Source organism: Tripterygium wilfordii, chromosome 5, assembly GCF_013401445.1.
Source record: "Tripterygium wilfordii isolate XIE 37 chromosome 5, ASM1340144v1, whole genome shotgun sequence".
NCBI classification, from domain to species: domain Eukaryota; kingdom Viridiplantae; phylum Streptophyta; class Magnoliopsida; order Celastrales; family Celastraceae; genus Tripterygium; species Tripterygium wilfordii.
In genome coordinates this window covers 11652136-11666755 of record NC_052236.1, presented here as the reverse complement: position 1 = coordinate 11666755, position 14620 = coordinate 11652136, and the positions used below count along the sequence as shown (strand labels likewise).

Sequence of the window (14620 nt, the reverse complement as noted above, 5' to 3'; positions counted from 1 at the left end):
ACCTAATCAAATCTAGATTCATGATTCTTTCTTTAACGAACACTCTATAAAGATTATTATAAATGAACCCAATCTCTATAAAGAATATCATTATTATATATTTACATATTAATACATATTTTCTTATTCTCACCAACCACGCACACCCCTCCCCATGCACCACTTACCACCACCACCACCACCTTACAGGAAATTTACCATTTCTCCACCAATGATGTATACTAAGTCCACGCTCACCTAATCTGGACCCTTAGATCAATCTAATCAACGGCTGAGATCTACTTCAACCAACCCAGTTTTCCTTTCTCTCTCTACCACCCCTTATGCTTACCTACCAAGACGGCAAGACTATATCTGCCTACAACTCTCTCTCTCTATTTAAACTCCCACATCCACAGCAATATTTTCTCAAGAAATCCATACATCCGCCCAGATTTTCTCTCTTTCTCTCTCTAAATCCAATCCAGCAAAGCCATTTGTGTTTTGTTTTTTTCTTTGTGGGTTTTTTTTTTTTTGGGTTCTTACATTGCATTCAGACTAATGGGTACGGAGGCAGTTATTGTGAAGGGGCATCAAAACGGTGCGTTTGATAGTTTGTGCGTGAAAACTGATGATCCACTGAACTGGGGCTTGGCGGCTGAGTCGATGAAAGGGAGCCACGTCGATGAAGTGAAGCGCATGGTGGCTGAGTTCAGGAAGCCGGTGGTGAGGCTCGGTGGGGAGACTTTGACTATATCGCAAGTGGCGGCGATTGCGGCACATGAGTCCGGTACTGTTGAAGTTCAGCTGGCTGAGTCGGCTCGAGCCGGAGTTAAAGCCAGCAGTGACTGGGTTATGGACAGCATGAATAAAGGAACAGACAGTTATGGCGTCACTACTGGCTTCGGCGCCACCTCTCATAGACGGACCAAACAAGGCGCGGCTCTTCAGAGTGAGCTCATTAGGTAAGCTCAAAAAAATTCTTAAATTGTTTTAATGATTAGCGAGTTGTAAGAACCACGTAGCAATGCTTCAATTGGTTATATATCTGAGCTTCAAGAGGATGCATGCCGCTAAGATGGTGAGTTCGAATCATTTGGGTGTACTTTCATTCTCTCGTGGGCTTTCGGCCTACTTAGGAGCCATGTTTCATTCGCATGAATTTCAAGTTAGTATTATCTATTGTCAATATAATGTGGATTGTTTTGACAGTTCGAAATTTACGTCCACTCAGCTATTTGAAAGGTTGGGCCAAGTGATTTCTCGGTTTAAAAAATAAAATTGTTAGTGTTCTATAATTAGGGGTGTAAATGATCATTACGTTTGTTTTTTTTTTCCCGAATTTTTGTCATGAATTTAACCAACCAATCAATCTGTTATCAACGGTTATTTCCATCGGTTCTAAATAATTATTTTAAAAGTAACCGACCAATCAGTCTTTTTTCGCGATTGGTTCAATTTCTACAATTTTTTAACACCCCTATCTATAATCGGCTCGTGACTTGGTCGAGTTGACTCAGTAAGGTTAGTGGTGAACACCGAGTTGACTCGTCTGAGTTACTTGAATTATGACCAGGCCAGACATGGTAGTGAGTTTATCCTGCCGAATTGTCAATCTGTCATGGTGTGTTGCTAGTCCTCCATATTCTTGGAAATGTCGGTGGACATATTTTTGTATTTGTTATTCACTAATTTTGAACATATTTTTGTTTTTTCCGTAGATTCTTGAATGCTGGAGTCTTTGGCAATGGAACAGAGTCATGTCACACACTGCCTAACTCAGCCGCAAGAGCAGCTATGCTGGTCAGAATCAACACACTCCTCCAAGGGTACTCTGGCATCAGATTTGAAATCCTAGAAGCAATCACTAAGCTCATCAATCACAACATCACTCCATGCTTGCCTCTGCGCGGCACGATCACTGCTTCCGGCGACCTTGTCCCACTGTCGTACATTGCTGGATTACTAACCGGCAGACCTAATGCCAAAGCTGTTGGTCCTAATGGTGAATCCCTTAATGCCCAGGAAGCTTTTCGCAAAGCCGGAATCAGTTCCGGGTTCTTTGAGTTACAACCTAAAGAAGGACTTGCTCTTGTGAATGGTACTGCTGTTGGTTCTGGCTTGGCTTCTATGGTTCTGTTTGATGCAAATGTTCTTGCTGTTTTGTCCGAGATTTTGTCAGCGATTTTCGCTGAAGTTATGCAGGGGAAGCCGGAATTCACTGACCATTTGACACATAAATTGAAGCACCATCCGGGACAGATTGAGGCTGCTGCTATAATGGAACATATTTTGGATGGTAGTTCTTATGTTAAGGCAGCTAAGAAGTTACATGAGATGGATCCCTTGCAGAAGCCGAAACAGGATCGCTATGCTTTGAGGACTTCGCCGCAATGGCTTGGTCCTCAGATTGAAGTGATTCGGTACGCCACCAAGTCGATTGAGAGAGAGATTAATTCAGTGAATGACAATCCGTTGATCGATGTTTCGAGGAACAAGGCCTTACATGGAGGCAACTTCCAGGGGACTCCGATTGGTGTGTCGATGGACAATACTCGGTTGGCGATTGCTTCGATCGGGAAACTCATGTTTGCGCAATTTTCTGAGCTTGTCAACGATTTCTACAACAATGGTTTGCCATCCAATCTCACCGGTGGGAGGAATCCAAGCTTGGATTATGGATTTAAGGGTGCTGAGATTGCTATGGCTTCTTATTGCTCTGAGCTTCAATACCTTGCAAATCCTGTCACTACCCATGTTCAGAGTGCTGAGCAGCATAACCAAGATGTGAACTCATTGGGACTAATTTCATCAAGGAAGACATCCGAAGCTGTCGATATCTTGAAGCTCATGTCTGCAACCTACTTGGTTGCGCTTTGCCAAGCTATTGATTTGAGGCATTTGGAGGAGAATTTGAAGAACACAGTGAAGAACACTGTAAACCAAGTTGCTAAGAGAGTTCTCACCACTGGCGCTAATGGGGAACTTCACCCATCAAGGTTCTGCGAGAAAGACTTGCTCACAGTGGTCGATCGCGAGTATGTTTTCGCCTACATTGACGACCCTTGCAGCGCTACCTATCCATTGATGCAGCGACTCAGGCAAGTCCTCGTCGAGCACGCGTTGGCCAATGGTGACAATGAGAAGAATGTGAGCACTTCAGTCTTCCAGAAAATCGCAGCATTTGAGGAGGAACTAAAGGCTGTTCTGCCTAGAGAAGTTGAGAATGCTAGGGGTATGATTGAGAGTGGAAATCCCACAATCCCTAATAGGATCAAGGAATGCCGGTCGTACCCGTTGTACAAGTTTGTGAGGGAGGAGTTAGGAGCTGCATTTCTGACCGGCGAGAAAGTTACCTCGCCGGGCGAGGAGTTTGATAAGGTGTTCACAGCCATTTGCTTGGGTAAGATTGTTGATCCAATGCTGGATTGCCTTGAGAGCTGGAATGGTGCTCCTCTTCCCATCTGTTAATTGTGATTCAGACTCTGTTTGTAACAAGATTTTCTTATCTTGGTTAAGCCTTAAGGGGTTGATATGTCAATAACATGTATTCATTTCTATGCTTGTTTGTTAAATCATCATCAAGTTTATGAATAAAAAATTTTTGTCAAATAAAAGTGTTTAGTTAATTGAATTTTTACTGACTATGACCTTCTTTTACCTGACCTTCTCATATTCTGCTGAAGCTGGAGCCCAATACCTTCTCCTAGTGTGGTCACAAATCACTTGCATAGCCTTCTTTGGGTTTTGTGGAGATGGTACAAAAGCGATATGTAGTAGCTACCCCACCGCACTAGTGACATTTTATCAATTTTACATTAGTCTTTACATCTTATGGAAGCTGACACAAATATAAATGGCAACCACCATTTGAAGAAATGAAGGTCCATCAATGACACTCACAGATAAGATAACTACTGCAGTTGGTACCATTGGAAGACTTCTATTCTCTCCTAGCTATACTCTCCAATAATTCAAAGTAAGCATCTGACGAATTTTTGAGGATCATACTGGGCTTGGGCTTGGGCCAGGCTGAGATATTTTTTCTGTAATTCATTGGGCCTATTTTATTCCCAAATTTGGGAACATGCTGAAGCCCACAAAAATTGGTGGGCCGAGCTAGTCTAGTGACCCGACCCAAATGTTTTCTTTGACCCAGCCGAAAGAAATATCGTCTGGCCTGGCATGGCTTGACCAAGAGGAAGAAGCCGAGATCACCATTTCACCATGCAAGAGCGCACGTATAGCTCCGAAACAATTTGGGATTTGGAGTGGCAGAGCAAGAAGAAGGATCAGATCACATTACTAATACAGCGTTATGGTTGACAGTATTGGTATTGTCGTGTACACCGACAAGCCCTAGGAGAAAAGGGCCAGACCGCCTGACGACTGTCGCATCCGAACGAGTCTCGCCTTCGTCCTCGGCAGGTGCTTCTCTCACTTTGATTAATTTTGTGTGATTAATTATTCATTGAGTAGATTGTACGTATCTTTACAGCGAAGAGGCTGTGTAGGAGGCTCTGATTTGCTGTTTCAAGAATGCTCCCATCAAAGTACGCTTCTTTTTCTCAAAAGCTTCTGGGTTGGGTTTTATTTGTTTGCTGAAATTGGAAAATTTTGGGGGGGTTTTCAACTATGAGAAATTGTGTTTGGAAACGGAAAAAGGAAACCTTTTTCGGATACATGATTAGATTCTGCAAATTCAATCGACTAGATACATTTTGGGTATTTTAATGCTGGGCGAGATCGCCTACTACTGATGTTTTTGAGCTTCTGAATGAATAAATTATTGCAGTTTTCTCTGAATTCTTGGCTTCCTATGAGTATTGTCTGGTTGGACTTCAGCAATTTTTTTTAAGGAATTGGGTTTTCTTTATAGATTACAGGGTGCTGCCTTCTGCTTGTGTTAGCAAAACTTTCATTGAGGTATGCAAATGCAGACAGCAGTAATTTTAGACAATAAGGAATCTTCATAAGCCAATGCTAATGTAAAATTAATTTTTTAAGATTATGATGTCTAATTTAGTTGAAAAACAGATTTAATCAGCTAAATATTTGCTTTAATTAATGCTCGTAATATATTTATTTGATCAAACCATAGCATAAACATGAAAGCCAACATAAGTAGTTACCATCATAAGGCAATTATTACATAGATAAGTACTCTTAAACCTAGTAATTAACTAATTATGAAGAAGCTACTTTATTATTATTCCATTCCATGATCCATCTGCTAGTCATTTTTTATATATGGTGGTGGTGTCGTCAACATTTCATTGTTCACTTTGAATCCCACAACACAATCCTCGCAAACCAGATATGCAGACAGTGGAAAACCATCTTCCATTTCTTCACCATGGCGAGTCAGAGTAACATCAGTGGCAGGAACAGCCCACTTCTTTCCAATCTTGGCCTTCAAATCCTCAACCAACCCAGTCTCCTTCACATTCACAGCGTAATTCCAGGAACCGGACGATAGCATGATAAGGAACTTGGGATCTCCAGCAAGTGGTGTCATGGCAAGAATCACTGTGGCACCAGAAATCAGATTGTAGAATTTGACAGTTTGAGTGTCGTCCAAGACTTGGCCATTGAAGCTGAGAGTCTGCCTGCTAGGGTTGACACCCATAACCAATTCAATCTGTCCCTTCAGATGGAGAATTGGTGCTTCCTTCGCCACAGTCACCTTTCCAGTCAACTGTCCTCCTTGAATGTTCAAGGCGATGGTGGGTGTGTCGGCCATGAATATGCAGTTAGAGAAATGTAATTAAGTTGTTTGTTCTTAATCAACTGTAGTGTTCTTCTTTGTGCACAGACGAATTAGTTGTTGAAGAAGTCAAGACTTTATTATGTGTACTAGATTCATGCGGATCAGAAGGATTGATTACATGCGTGTTTCGTTCTCTGTAATTCATTTATTCTTGTGAAGGTGGAAGATATGTTCATGTCATGTTATCCTTATTTACATACAAGGAATGATTTCTGTTAGGGTTACTAGAAAATAACCGAATAATCGTAGCTGACCGACAACCGAATCGATCCATTGGTTGTTTTTAAATAAAATAAAAAGTTTTAATAAAAAAATTTTCTTTTTTAATAAAATCGGCCAACGATCGAAATAACCAAAATAATTGTCGATAATCGGCCATTGGTGCAATTAAATTCATATAATAAAAATCCGACCATTTACACCCTAGTTTCTATTACTTGAAATACCAATAACCCTTATCCAGCCCAACTTGCCAAAAGTGATTTTTTACATGAATTTAACCCATTGATTGATAAATTATTTATCTTATAGACCGGGTTTTTAGTCGATTCTTTATAAAAATATTTGTTTTCTTTTTTAAAATTAATCAACCGATCAATTCGGTTATATCGATAATTGAGAGGAAATACCGATAAAACAATTCAATCAATCTCTAGTTTTGCATGTTTTGTCTCCCATAAAGTGACTTGACTAGTCAAATAGTGGCATAGTGCCCCTCATCAATCAACATGCCATACTAAAAACATGTCCAATTGCATTGCACTCTCCCTCCTAAGGTGGCAGGGGTCCGCTGTAGTAAAAACTATAGCAGATCTCACTGTAGGTAATTTGGGTCTCAAAAATTTTTTATTTTATTTTGAAAAAATTATAAATGTGTAGTTTATGATCTAACGAATCCAACCATATATTTTTTGTTCGAAACAAAAATCAAATTCATCTTCATCCAAACACCGAATGTTTTGAGTTTATATCCGACGGTCTAAAATTGTTAAGCATTTTGCATATGGCATATGATTTTTGTTTTGAACAAAAAATATATCGTTGGATTCGTTAGATCATAAACTACACATCTATAATTTTTTCAAAATAAAATAAAAAATTTTTTCGTCTCAAATTGTTATTACAGCGAGGCCTGCTGTAATTTTTTTACAGCAGAGCCCCGGCACCCCTCCCTCCCATTCCTACCAATTAACCCTGGTCCAACAATGTTTAAATTCAGCCTTAAAATAAAAGGGCATCCAGTAATGTTCTGCAAGCCAAAGACGAGGTATTTTTGGATTAAATAATTCCCCAAGGAAGGCTTTTACAACATCATCTGCATAATAAACAATTCTATCATATAAATGTATAGGCATAAACAGCATATGCAAATTCAAAGATAAATTTCTAACTATAAAGGTCATCTTCTTCAGCACCCCCAGCAGACGCAGCGAAAGGGTCAGATGCTGCAGCTCCACCAGTGCCTGCTTCAGCAAACCTGAATTCAGTTCCGAATCCTCTGGACTGCTGCAGTGTCTGCGCAAATGCCTGGTATTTACGAATATCAGCATCGCTCACACTCCTGCGAGCATACTTCATTGATTCCTCAAAATGTGCTGCCTTGATTTCTGCAACTTCATCATCAACATCCTCCTCCATAGCCTCTGGGTTATCCCTTCTTCTCCTCTCCCTCTCAATATCCTGCAAATACAAGTTGTTTGTTCAATTAAATTATTAGATACTAGGTGGGCAAGTCCATTCCTGCACTCTTAGCAGAAGGGATATGATTCAAATAACCATACCTTCTCAATGTTCTCTCGAATAGCATATTTACAAGAACGCTGACATATCTCGGTTATATCAGCACCACTGAATCCATTAGTGTACTTCGCAAGTGCTCTAAGGTCAACATCTTTGGATACTGGGGATTTCCTCAAGCAAGCTTTGAAGATTTGAAGACGAGATTCCTCATCAGGTAGGGGGATGTAGATCAACTGATCAAGACGACCAGGACGGAGTAGTGCAGGATCAATAATGTCTGGCCTATTGGTCGCGCCGATGATGAAAACAGTTTTCTTTGCAGACATGCCGTCCATCTCTGTGAGAAGCTGGTTCAAAACCCTGTCAGCAGCACCGCCAGCATCTCCTGTACTGCTACCTCTCTGAAAGTTAACATGTCAAAAGGAACATATGTAAGCCAAGAGTAAGACATCAACTGTATTGCCACAGTAATACATCTGTACCAAGTACAAACAACTGAGCACCAAACTGATTTACTTGGTCATCCCAACATCACAAGTTCGTAGGCAATTGCTGCGCAACAGACTTATTAATTGTCTACCCAAATTACTGAAGTTAAATTATTCGATAATATAATAGCATTAAATCAAGCAACTACCTAAGAAATCAAAGATGCATGCTTTTCTCAAGTAACAACTATTTGTATTGCTACTTTTCTATCTTCTCACCATACAAAACTAAGAAACAATACAACAGGAAATGCAATGATGGCTCCCTATTTTCAAAATTCACATCAGTGATCAGTCACAACATTACAGGTGAACATGTGGCTTAAGGTACTTCCGGTAGACTGGTACGAATAAACTAATAAAACAAACCTGAGTAGCAATCGAGTCAAGTTCATCAAAAAATAGGACACAAGGGGCAGACTGGCGAGCCTTGTCAAAAATTTCTCGTACATTTGCCTCACTCTCTCCAAACCACATGGTAAGCAATTCAGGACCCTTGATACTAATGAAGTTTGCCTGACATTCATTTGCAATAGCTTTTGCCAGGAGAGTTTTACCGCATCCAGGAGGACCATAGAAAAGAACTCCCTTAGAGGGAGACATTCCAAACTTCTCAAATTTCTCGGGATGCTCCACGGGATATTGAACAGTCTGTTTCACAAAGTAAAACAGGAATAAAATTTTTGAGTTGTTAACAAGTAGATAATAAATAAAAATAACTGGTAAAGAATATGTGAAACCCGTATGGCAAATTACCTCTTGAAGCTCCCTTTTAACATTCTCAAGACCACCAATGTCCTGCCAACTGACATTGGGCACCTCAACAACCTGATCCAAAATTATTGATTAGAGACAGCCATATAAATGAGATTTCAAGAATCAGAGTAACTCAAAGTCACCATAAAAAGGACTACTCTTACTGTTTCACGCAAAGCAGAAGGATTGCTTGTTCCAAGAGCAGTCTGGAAGTGTTCTTGGGTTACTGCCATGGAGTTCAGTATTTCAGCATCTATTGTTTCATCTTCCAAATCAATTACATCCATCTTTTCCCTGATGCATTGAAGTGCAGCCTCGGTACACAGAGCCGCCAGATCAGCACCCACATAACCATGGGTATCCTTCGCAATTCTTTCCAAGTCAACCTGTACAATACAAAGCATCAAAATAGGACAAATTTGACAGATTCCTTCAGCATCGTCAACATGGAAAGGAAGTGTATAATCCATGAGAACAAAATGCTATTTGATCTTACATCCTCAGCAAGCTTCATGTTCTTTGTATGAATACGAAGAACCTCAAGTCTCCCAACCTCATCTGGTACACCAATATCAATTTCCCTGTCAAATCTTCCAAATCTTCTCAGAGCTGGGTCGATGCTATTGGGACGATTTGTAGCCCCAATAACAATGACATGAGCACGCGATTTAAGCCCGTCCATGAGCGTCAAGAGCTGGGACACAATCCTCCTCTCCACTTCTCCATGTGTCTTCTCTCGCTTGGGTGCAATTGAGTCAATCTCATCAATGAATATAATGGATGGGGCATTCTTTTCTGCTTCCTCAAATGCCTTCCTGAGATTGCTTTCACTCTCCCCTGCCAACTTTGACATTATCTCTGGTCCATTTATACAGAAAAAGAAAGCGCCAGTCTCATTAGCAACAGCACGGGCAATTAGAGTCTTTCCAGAGCCAGGAGGCCCATACAGAAGGATTCCTTTAGGTGGTTTTACACCAATTGACTTAAACAGCTGTGGATGCCTCAATGGAAGTTCCACTAACTCTCGAATCTGAGCCATCTGTTTTCTAACACCACCAACATCATCATAGCCAACCTCATCCAATCTATTCTCATCCTCCCTTTTCACAGGTTCTCCCTCGCAGAAAATCTCCGTATCGGGGGCAACCACACAGTATTCTGGAGGGTCAGTCTCAATAACCTTGAACTCCACACTTCTCATTCCACCTCTAACGAGAAAAAGATCACCCTTCCTCACTGGACGGTATGCCTCAAGGAAATAAGCTGCATGTAAAAGCATGCAAAGCAAAAGGTATATTAACAAAGACAGTAATTAACCCACACATCTGACTCATGTGAGATAGGCAACCAAGTTTTGAACTGCAGTGGCAGAAAATGTTTCTTCATCTGAGGAAGAACACCAAAAAGCTATAATGATAGAGGTAGTGCCTCCTATGAGTCTCAAAGAAATCTCCAGACTCTGGTACCATAAAGTACAACAATCTCAGTGAGAGTATACTAGCGACCAAGTTCATGAAATTGCTGTGTATCATAATTTGGTGCTCAAACCAATATCTAAACAAAGATTAGATGATCGCAAGCATAAAAAGAAACAAACAATGGCATGTAATATTCAACATAAACCTTTAAAATCAATTTTTTACCACCCTCGAAAGCCTTAGTATAAGGGGAAGGGAGGGGCATTGTTCCTGTCATGGGTCTCATGGCCTCACATAAGTATTAGAGAGAATAAAAGGATAAAATGAACTCACGTTTCAAATATGCATCAAAAAGATTTCCAGTAACCCCTTCTATTGTGTCATCCACTGGCAGAATATGCACACGCTTTCCATACTTCACATCAGGACACTGGTGCACAGAGACAACATCCCCAAGCCTAACCCTAAGGTTAGACCTCACAACCTTGTTCATCCTGATCTTTGGTTCATCACATGTATCATCAGCAAGGGCAATGCAGATTGTATCCTTCCTTTTCTTACCCTGAATATCCAAAGCAAAAGAACACAAAAATATAAATCCCGTCAATACAAAAACCAGAAAACAGCTAAACACAAAAATTCAGACATATTTACATGAATATGTGTTGGCCATATTATAGATTCGAAAGTTTCTATGGAGATTATCAGCATAAGCCCTCAATTCTATCTAATCAAACAAAGTCAGACCCCCCTCTTTTTTCCCCCTCACAACAATCACAAAGAAAGCCCCCGATAAAAAAGCTATCTTCTCTTCTTCAATGGATTTTCTACCCACACACCAATCAAAATAAGCCAGATTTCTCAAAGTCCCATTAAAGTGTCTCTATTAACAAAGACAGGGTAGAAGTCAGGCTTTACCTATGAGAAACTAAAAGCCCCAGTCCAATGCAGTAAAACACATCCTCAAATCCATCGTTGAGATTAAAAAACTAGAGGACACGCCAATTCGTAGGCCACAATCTAAAGCCCAAAACTCCAAGATAAAAACAAGAAATCTCTCTCCGGAAAACCCTAATTCCCCAACATCAGCGGTAAACACACAACTTCAAATCTCAACGAACGATAAAGTACAGTAATAACAGGTGCAAATCAAGTCCCTCAATCAATAATAATTCTGCTAAAAACCAAACCTTAATCAAGATCGTGTCTCCACGAAAGAGTTGGAGCTTTTCCATGGTATCCGGGTGGAGCGCCACGACGGAATTGTCATCGTTGATAGCCTCATCAACAACCAGGCGATTCGCCGCCTTCTTCCGCTCGAGAATTGCAGTACTAAAGTCCCTCTTCGTTCCCTTACTGTCAATCGAACGCACAACACATAAAATCACAATCCAAAACAAAAATCCACATTCATTGACAAAACAAAAGACAAATTCCACATCGAAGAACAGCTAACAGAGAGAAGAAGTGCTCGTGAGCAGAGATCTGGGAACTTACGAGTCAGAGGATTCAGCTTGGTTCGACATGGTTGATCGCAAGAGTTGCAGCAACAGAGGGAGAAAGTATCCGAAGCAGATACAAAACGTGGGGTTGGAGATCCGAATACTTGTCGAGTATATATAGGAGAGGCCTTGCTTCCTTTCTTGTTTGGAAAGAAAACTTTTTTTTTATTTTTAATTTTATTTCCTTTTTTAAATTTGCTTCCGTTGGTTCTAGACACAAATATTTTCCAATTAATTCAAATTTTGTATTTTGCCATTATTTTAATATTCCAATTATAATAGTTATTATTAATTGAATTAAAACTAAAATGGTGTCAACCAAAATTAAGTACATAGAATGTCTCCTAAACCAAGAGTCGTTGGCTGAGATGATAACTTGATCGCGATAATTCTTAGTATAAGTGGAAGATCATAAATTCAAGTTTTATGAATATTTTCATTATTATAATTTGTGATATAGACCTATGCTCATTTCAGTGTTTACGAATATCACTCTATCCTACGTTATCTTCCAACATTAGGTTTCAGCCAAGGCCTCAACTAATTCATGTGAGACTAGAATTATTTGCAAATAGCCCAGGCCCAGGCAACACTTCTAATGGGCTGGACGAAGAATTGGCCCAAAAAGTGTTGGTTACTATTTCCTAACACCTATTTAGAAATCTTAAAACGACATCGTTTGAAAGCAAGTCGATATCGACTGAGAGAGGGAGCTCTGCGGGAATTCTTCGTTCAGAGTCGTTGCTTTGGTTTCTCCGTCAGAGTCGAAGCACCTCCATCGTCGTCGGTAAACCCGGATCCGATTCTGGGAAACTGTGCCTGTTCAAAAATGGGTATAGGGTTTGTGGTTGGCGTGTTGGGGGTTCTGATTCTCGCTCATGCCGCTTATTCAACAATTCAATGTATTCTCCTTCTCTGCAGTTTAACCTAAATTGCAATTAGTTTTGCCTACTCATATGTATAAAATATGCTTATGTTAGTTTGAAAATTTTGCAGAAAAATTTGAACTTTTTGATTTGGTGTTGTGTTTGATTTATGATTTGGCTGCAGATAGGGGATTGCTTAAGATCACAGAGGAAGAATTCTCAGGGCCGCCCATTAATGTAAGGATTTCATTTTTTGCATATTTGTGAAAGGATTTGGTTTATTGTATTGTGGGGTGTATGGTGGTCATGGATTATAGGGTTTTTGGTGAATACAGGTGGTGGTTGAGTTGCTATTAGGGTTAGTTTTCTCTATGTGGGCAGCCCTAACTGTGCCAGGAAATTTCCTCTCCATATACCCGGATTCGGAGGAGAATAGGTATTTATTCTTTTGTTCTATTTTGTTACTTACTCTGTTCTAGTTTTCCTTCACCAGGATTTGGATTAAAAATATTGCGCCTTAGTGGAAATTACGAGTGAGAATGGATTGAGTACGTACACCCTTATTTAGTTCTTATGTATAAGGTGGCCTGACTATGGAGTATCAGTACAGTAGTTGCTATAACAGATGCACCTTATTGAGTCATTTGGAGATCATTACCAGCTTGCTTTACTGTGGAATGAATGTTATGCCATTGAATTGATTCTTCGCCAAAATCAAAGTTTACACACTTCCATTATCATATAGTTGCACCCAGGTGTTGTGTCTTCTTTCTTCTCCTTCTTAGAAACATGGGTAGGAGATATTTGGAGTTCCTGTCACTGTAGTCATGCAGCATTGCCTTTACACACATGAAGTGAAAGTACTCTATTTGATTTCATATTCATGACTTGCTCACTTAATGCTTCTTAATGAATATTCAGTGAGATCGATAGTTGCTTATAATGCTGTTACCTTTGTTTTCTTTACGTAAGAGATTGTTGTCTTGATTGTGAACTCATGAGCATTGATTGTCTAGTATATATTTGATTTTGAAATGTTTGATTTGAAGAACTTCAAGTGGGAGATTCGGTAGAGAAGAAGAGAGTGAAAAAGACAGGAATAATAGTGATAAAGAATGATATAGATTAATATAGGATCTAGTGCTAAAAGAATAGCTGCATTCTTTTCTTCTTTGAACATATGACTACCGCTTTACATTAGCGCTGAGGAAATTTTGGTACAATGATTCCCTCTCAATTGACTTTGTTCATAAGGTTATTTACAGTTCATGCTATATGATTTCGAATCCAAACAATGGTACTGTTTCTTAGTGCTTGGAAAATGGCTATTGTATATTCCTTCCACAAGAGATATTGCAACTTTGTGATCATAAAGAAAGATCGCAAATTTGCGTGTAAAAAATATGGAGAAGCTTAGATTTAGCTGTTAACTAAATCTCAACATCCCCACCATCACTTTCCAAGTCATTTTATTGTGAATCCCACTTTAGTTTATATGTTTGTGTGCATAATTTAAATGCAATACAAACTATAAGAGGAACAAATGCCGTTTGTTTGAAGCGGCTTTTCCCCGTATATTTAGAGGCCATGGGCAATCGCCGACTTTCACTGTTTTCAATGTTGTTTCATTTTACATGTTTTAGTCTCTGTGATGATATTCTTTGTTGCTTTGTTTCTTGCTGCTTGCAAGTTAGATTTGTAGAATCATAGATTCATGCTTGGGTGTTGTTTCTCCTAAAGCATATCAATCGATGACCTGAACTTTTGTGAAATGCAGGATTGTTTCGTTGCCGGCCAACCTTGATTTCATTATTTTTAACCATCGTGGTAAAGCAGTTTCGTCAGCCAACATAAAATTGAAGCATTGAGGTTATCTTCATAAAAGAAAGGGATTTAGCTGACAGGATAGTGTGTTTTTCTGGTCATCTAAAAGCCTAGTAGAGAAATCACTGATGGTGTCCAGGAGATGAGTTACGCCACTATCAAGTTATTTTGGAAATGTTGTTAATGTTTCTCTCTATTTCGTAGAACTTACGATTTGCAAAATTCTACATTTAATTGTTTAACCCTTTTGAAAGTTAAATCCAATCAAAGTGAATGC

At 39.6% G+C, this 14620-nt stretch overlaps 4 protein-coding genes across 4 annotated transcripts; 2 read left to right on the top strand and 2 right to left on the bottom strand.

Annotated features, from left to right (window-relative positions):
* The first annotated feature begins 424 nt into the window (after positions 1–424).
* Positions 425–3613, top strand: LOC119998706 (phenylalanine ammonia-lyase-like). The gene is made up of 2 exons (XM_038846080.1): positions 425–944; positions 1701–3613. The coding sequence occupies exons 1-2, from the start codon at positions 541–543 to the stop codon at positions 3448–3450; spliced, it is 2154 nt and encodes a 717-aa protein (XP_038702008.1). The 5' UTR covers positions 425–540; the 3' UTR covers positions 3451–3613.
* A 1599-nt stretch (positions 3614–5212) lies between these two features.
* Positions 5213–5722, bottom strand: LOC119998630 (polyubiquitin 12-like). The gene has a single exon (XM_038845968.1). It carries the CDS (start codon positions 5720–5722, stop codon positions 5213–5215), a length of 510 nt encoding a protein of 169 aa, XP_038701896.1.
* Positions 5723–6994: 1272 nt separating this feature from the next.
* On the bottom strand, positions 6995–11803 carry LOC119998151 (cell division cycle protein 48 homolog). Its single transcript, XM_038845386.1, has 9 exons — positions 11649–11803; positions 11342–11507; positions 10485–10713; positions 9230–9996; positions 8898–9119; positions 8734–8805; positions 8347–8628; positions 7531–7890; positions 6995–7429 (listed from the first exon to the last, which is right to left on the bottom strand). The coding sequence occupies exons 1-9, from the start codon at positions 11675–11677 to the stop codon at positions 7136–7138; spliced, it is 2421 nt and encodes an 806-aa protein (XP_038701314.1). The 5' UTR covers positions 11678–11803; the 3' UTR covers positions 6995–7135.
* Positions 11804–12240: 437 nt separating this feature from the next.
* LOC119998155 (membrane magnesium transporter-like) lies at positions 12241–14539 on the top strand. Its single transcript, XM_038845389.1, has 4 exons — positions 12241–12555; positions 12704–12756; positions 12855–12955; positions 14297–14539. The coding sequence occupies exons 1-4, from the start codon at positions 12252–12254 to the stop codon at positions 14385–14387; spliced, it is 549 nt and encodes a 182-aa protein (XP_038701317.1). The 5' UTR covers positions 12241–12251; the 3' UTR covers positions 14388–14539.
* The last annotated feature ends 81 nt before the right edge of the window (positions 14540–14620 follow it).

Bases quoted from the DNA above. Each gene is read 5' to 3' on its own strand.
- LOC119998155 (XM_038845389.1), top strand. From the start codon at position 12,252: ATGGGCTGGACGAAGAATTGGCCCAAAAAGTGTTGGTTACTATTTCCT. The intron at 12,556-12,703 runs GTATTCTCCTTC...ATTTGGCTGCAG, and splicing joins CGCTTATTCAACAATTCAAT to ATAGGGGATTGCTTAAGATC. The intron at 12,757-12,854 runs GTAAGGATTTCA...TGGTGAATACAG, and splicing joins TCTCAGGGCCGCCCATTAAT to GTGGTGGTTGAGTTGCTATT.
- LOC119998151 (XM_038845386.1), bottom strand. From the start codon at position 11,677: ATGTCGAACCAAGCTGAATCCTCTGACTC. The intron at 9,997-10,484 runs GTGAGTTCATTT...TTTTACATGCAG, and splicing joins TTTTGATGCATATTTGAAAC to CTTATTTCCTTGAGGCATAC. The intron at 8,806-8,897 runs GTAAGAGTAGTC...ATTTTGGATCAG, and splicing joins CTTCTGCTTTGCGTGAAACA to GTTGTTGAGGTGCCCAATGT.
- LOC119998630 (XM_038845968.1), bottom strand. From the start codon at position 5,722: ATGGCCGACACACCCACCATCGCCTTGAACATTCAAGGAGGACAGTTG.
- LOC119998706 (XM_038846080.1), top strand. From the start codon at position 541: ATGGGTACGGAGGCAGTTATTGTGAAGGGGCATCAAAACGGTGCGTTT. The intron at 945-1,700 runs GTAAGCTCAAAA...TTTTTTCCGTAG, and splicing joins CTTCAGAGTGAGCTCATTAG to ATTCTTGAATGCTGGAGTCT.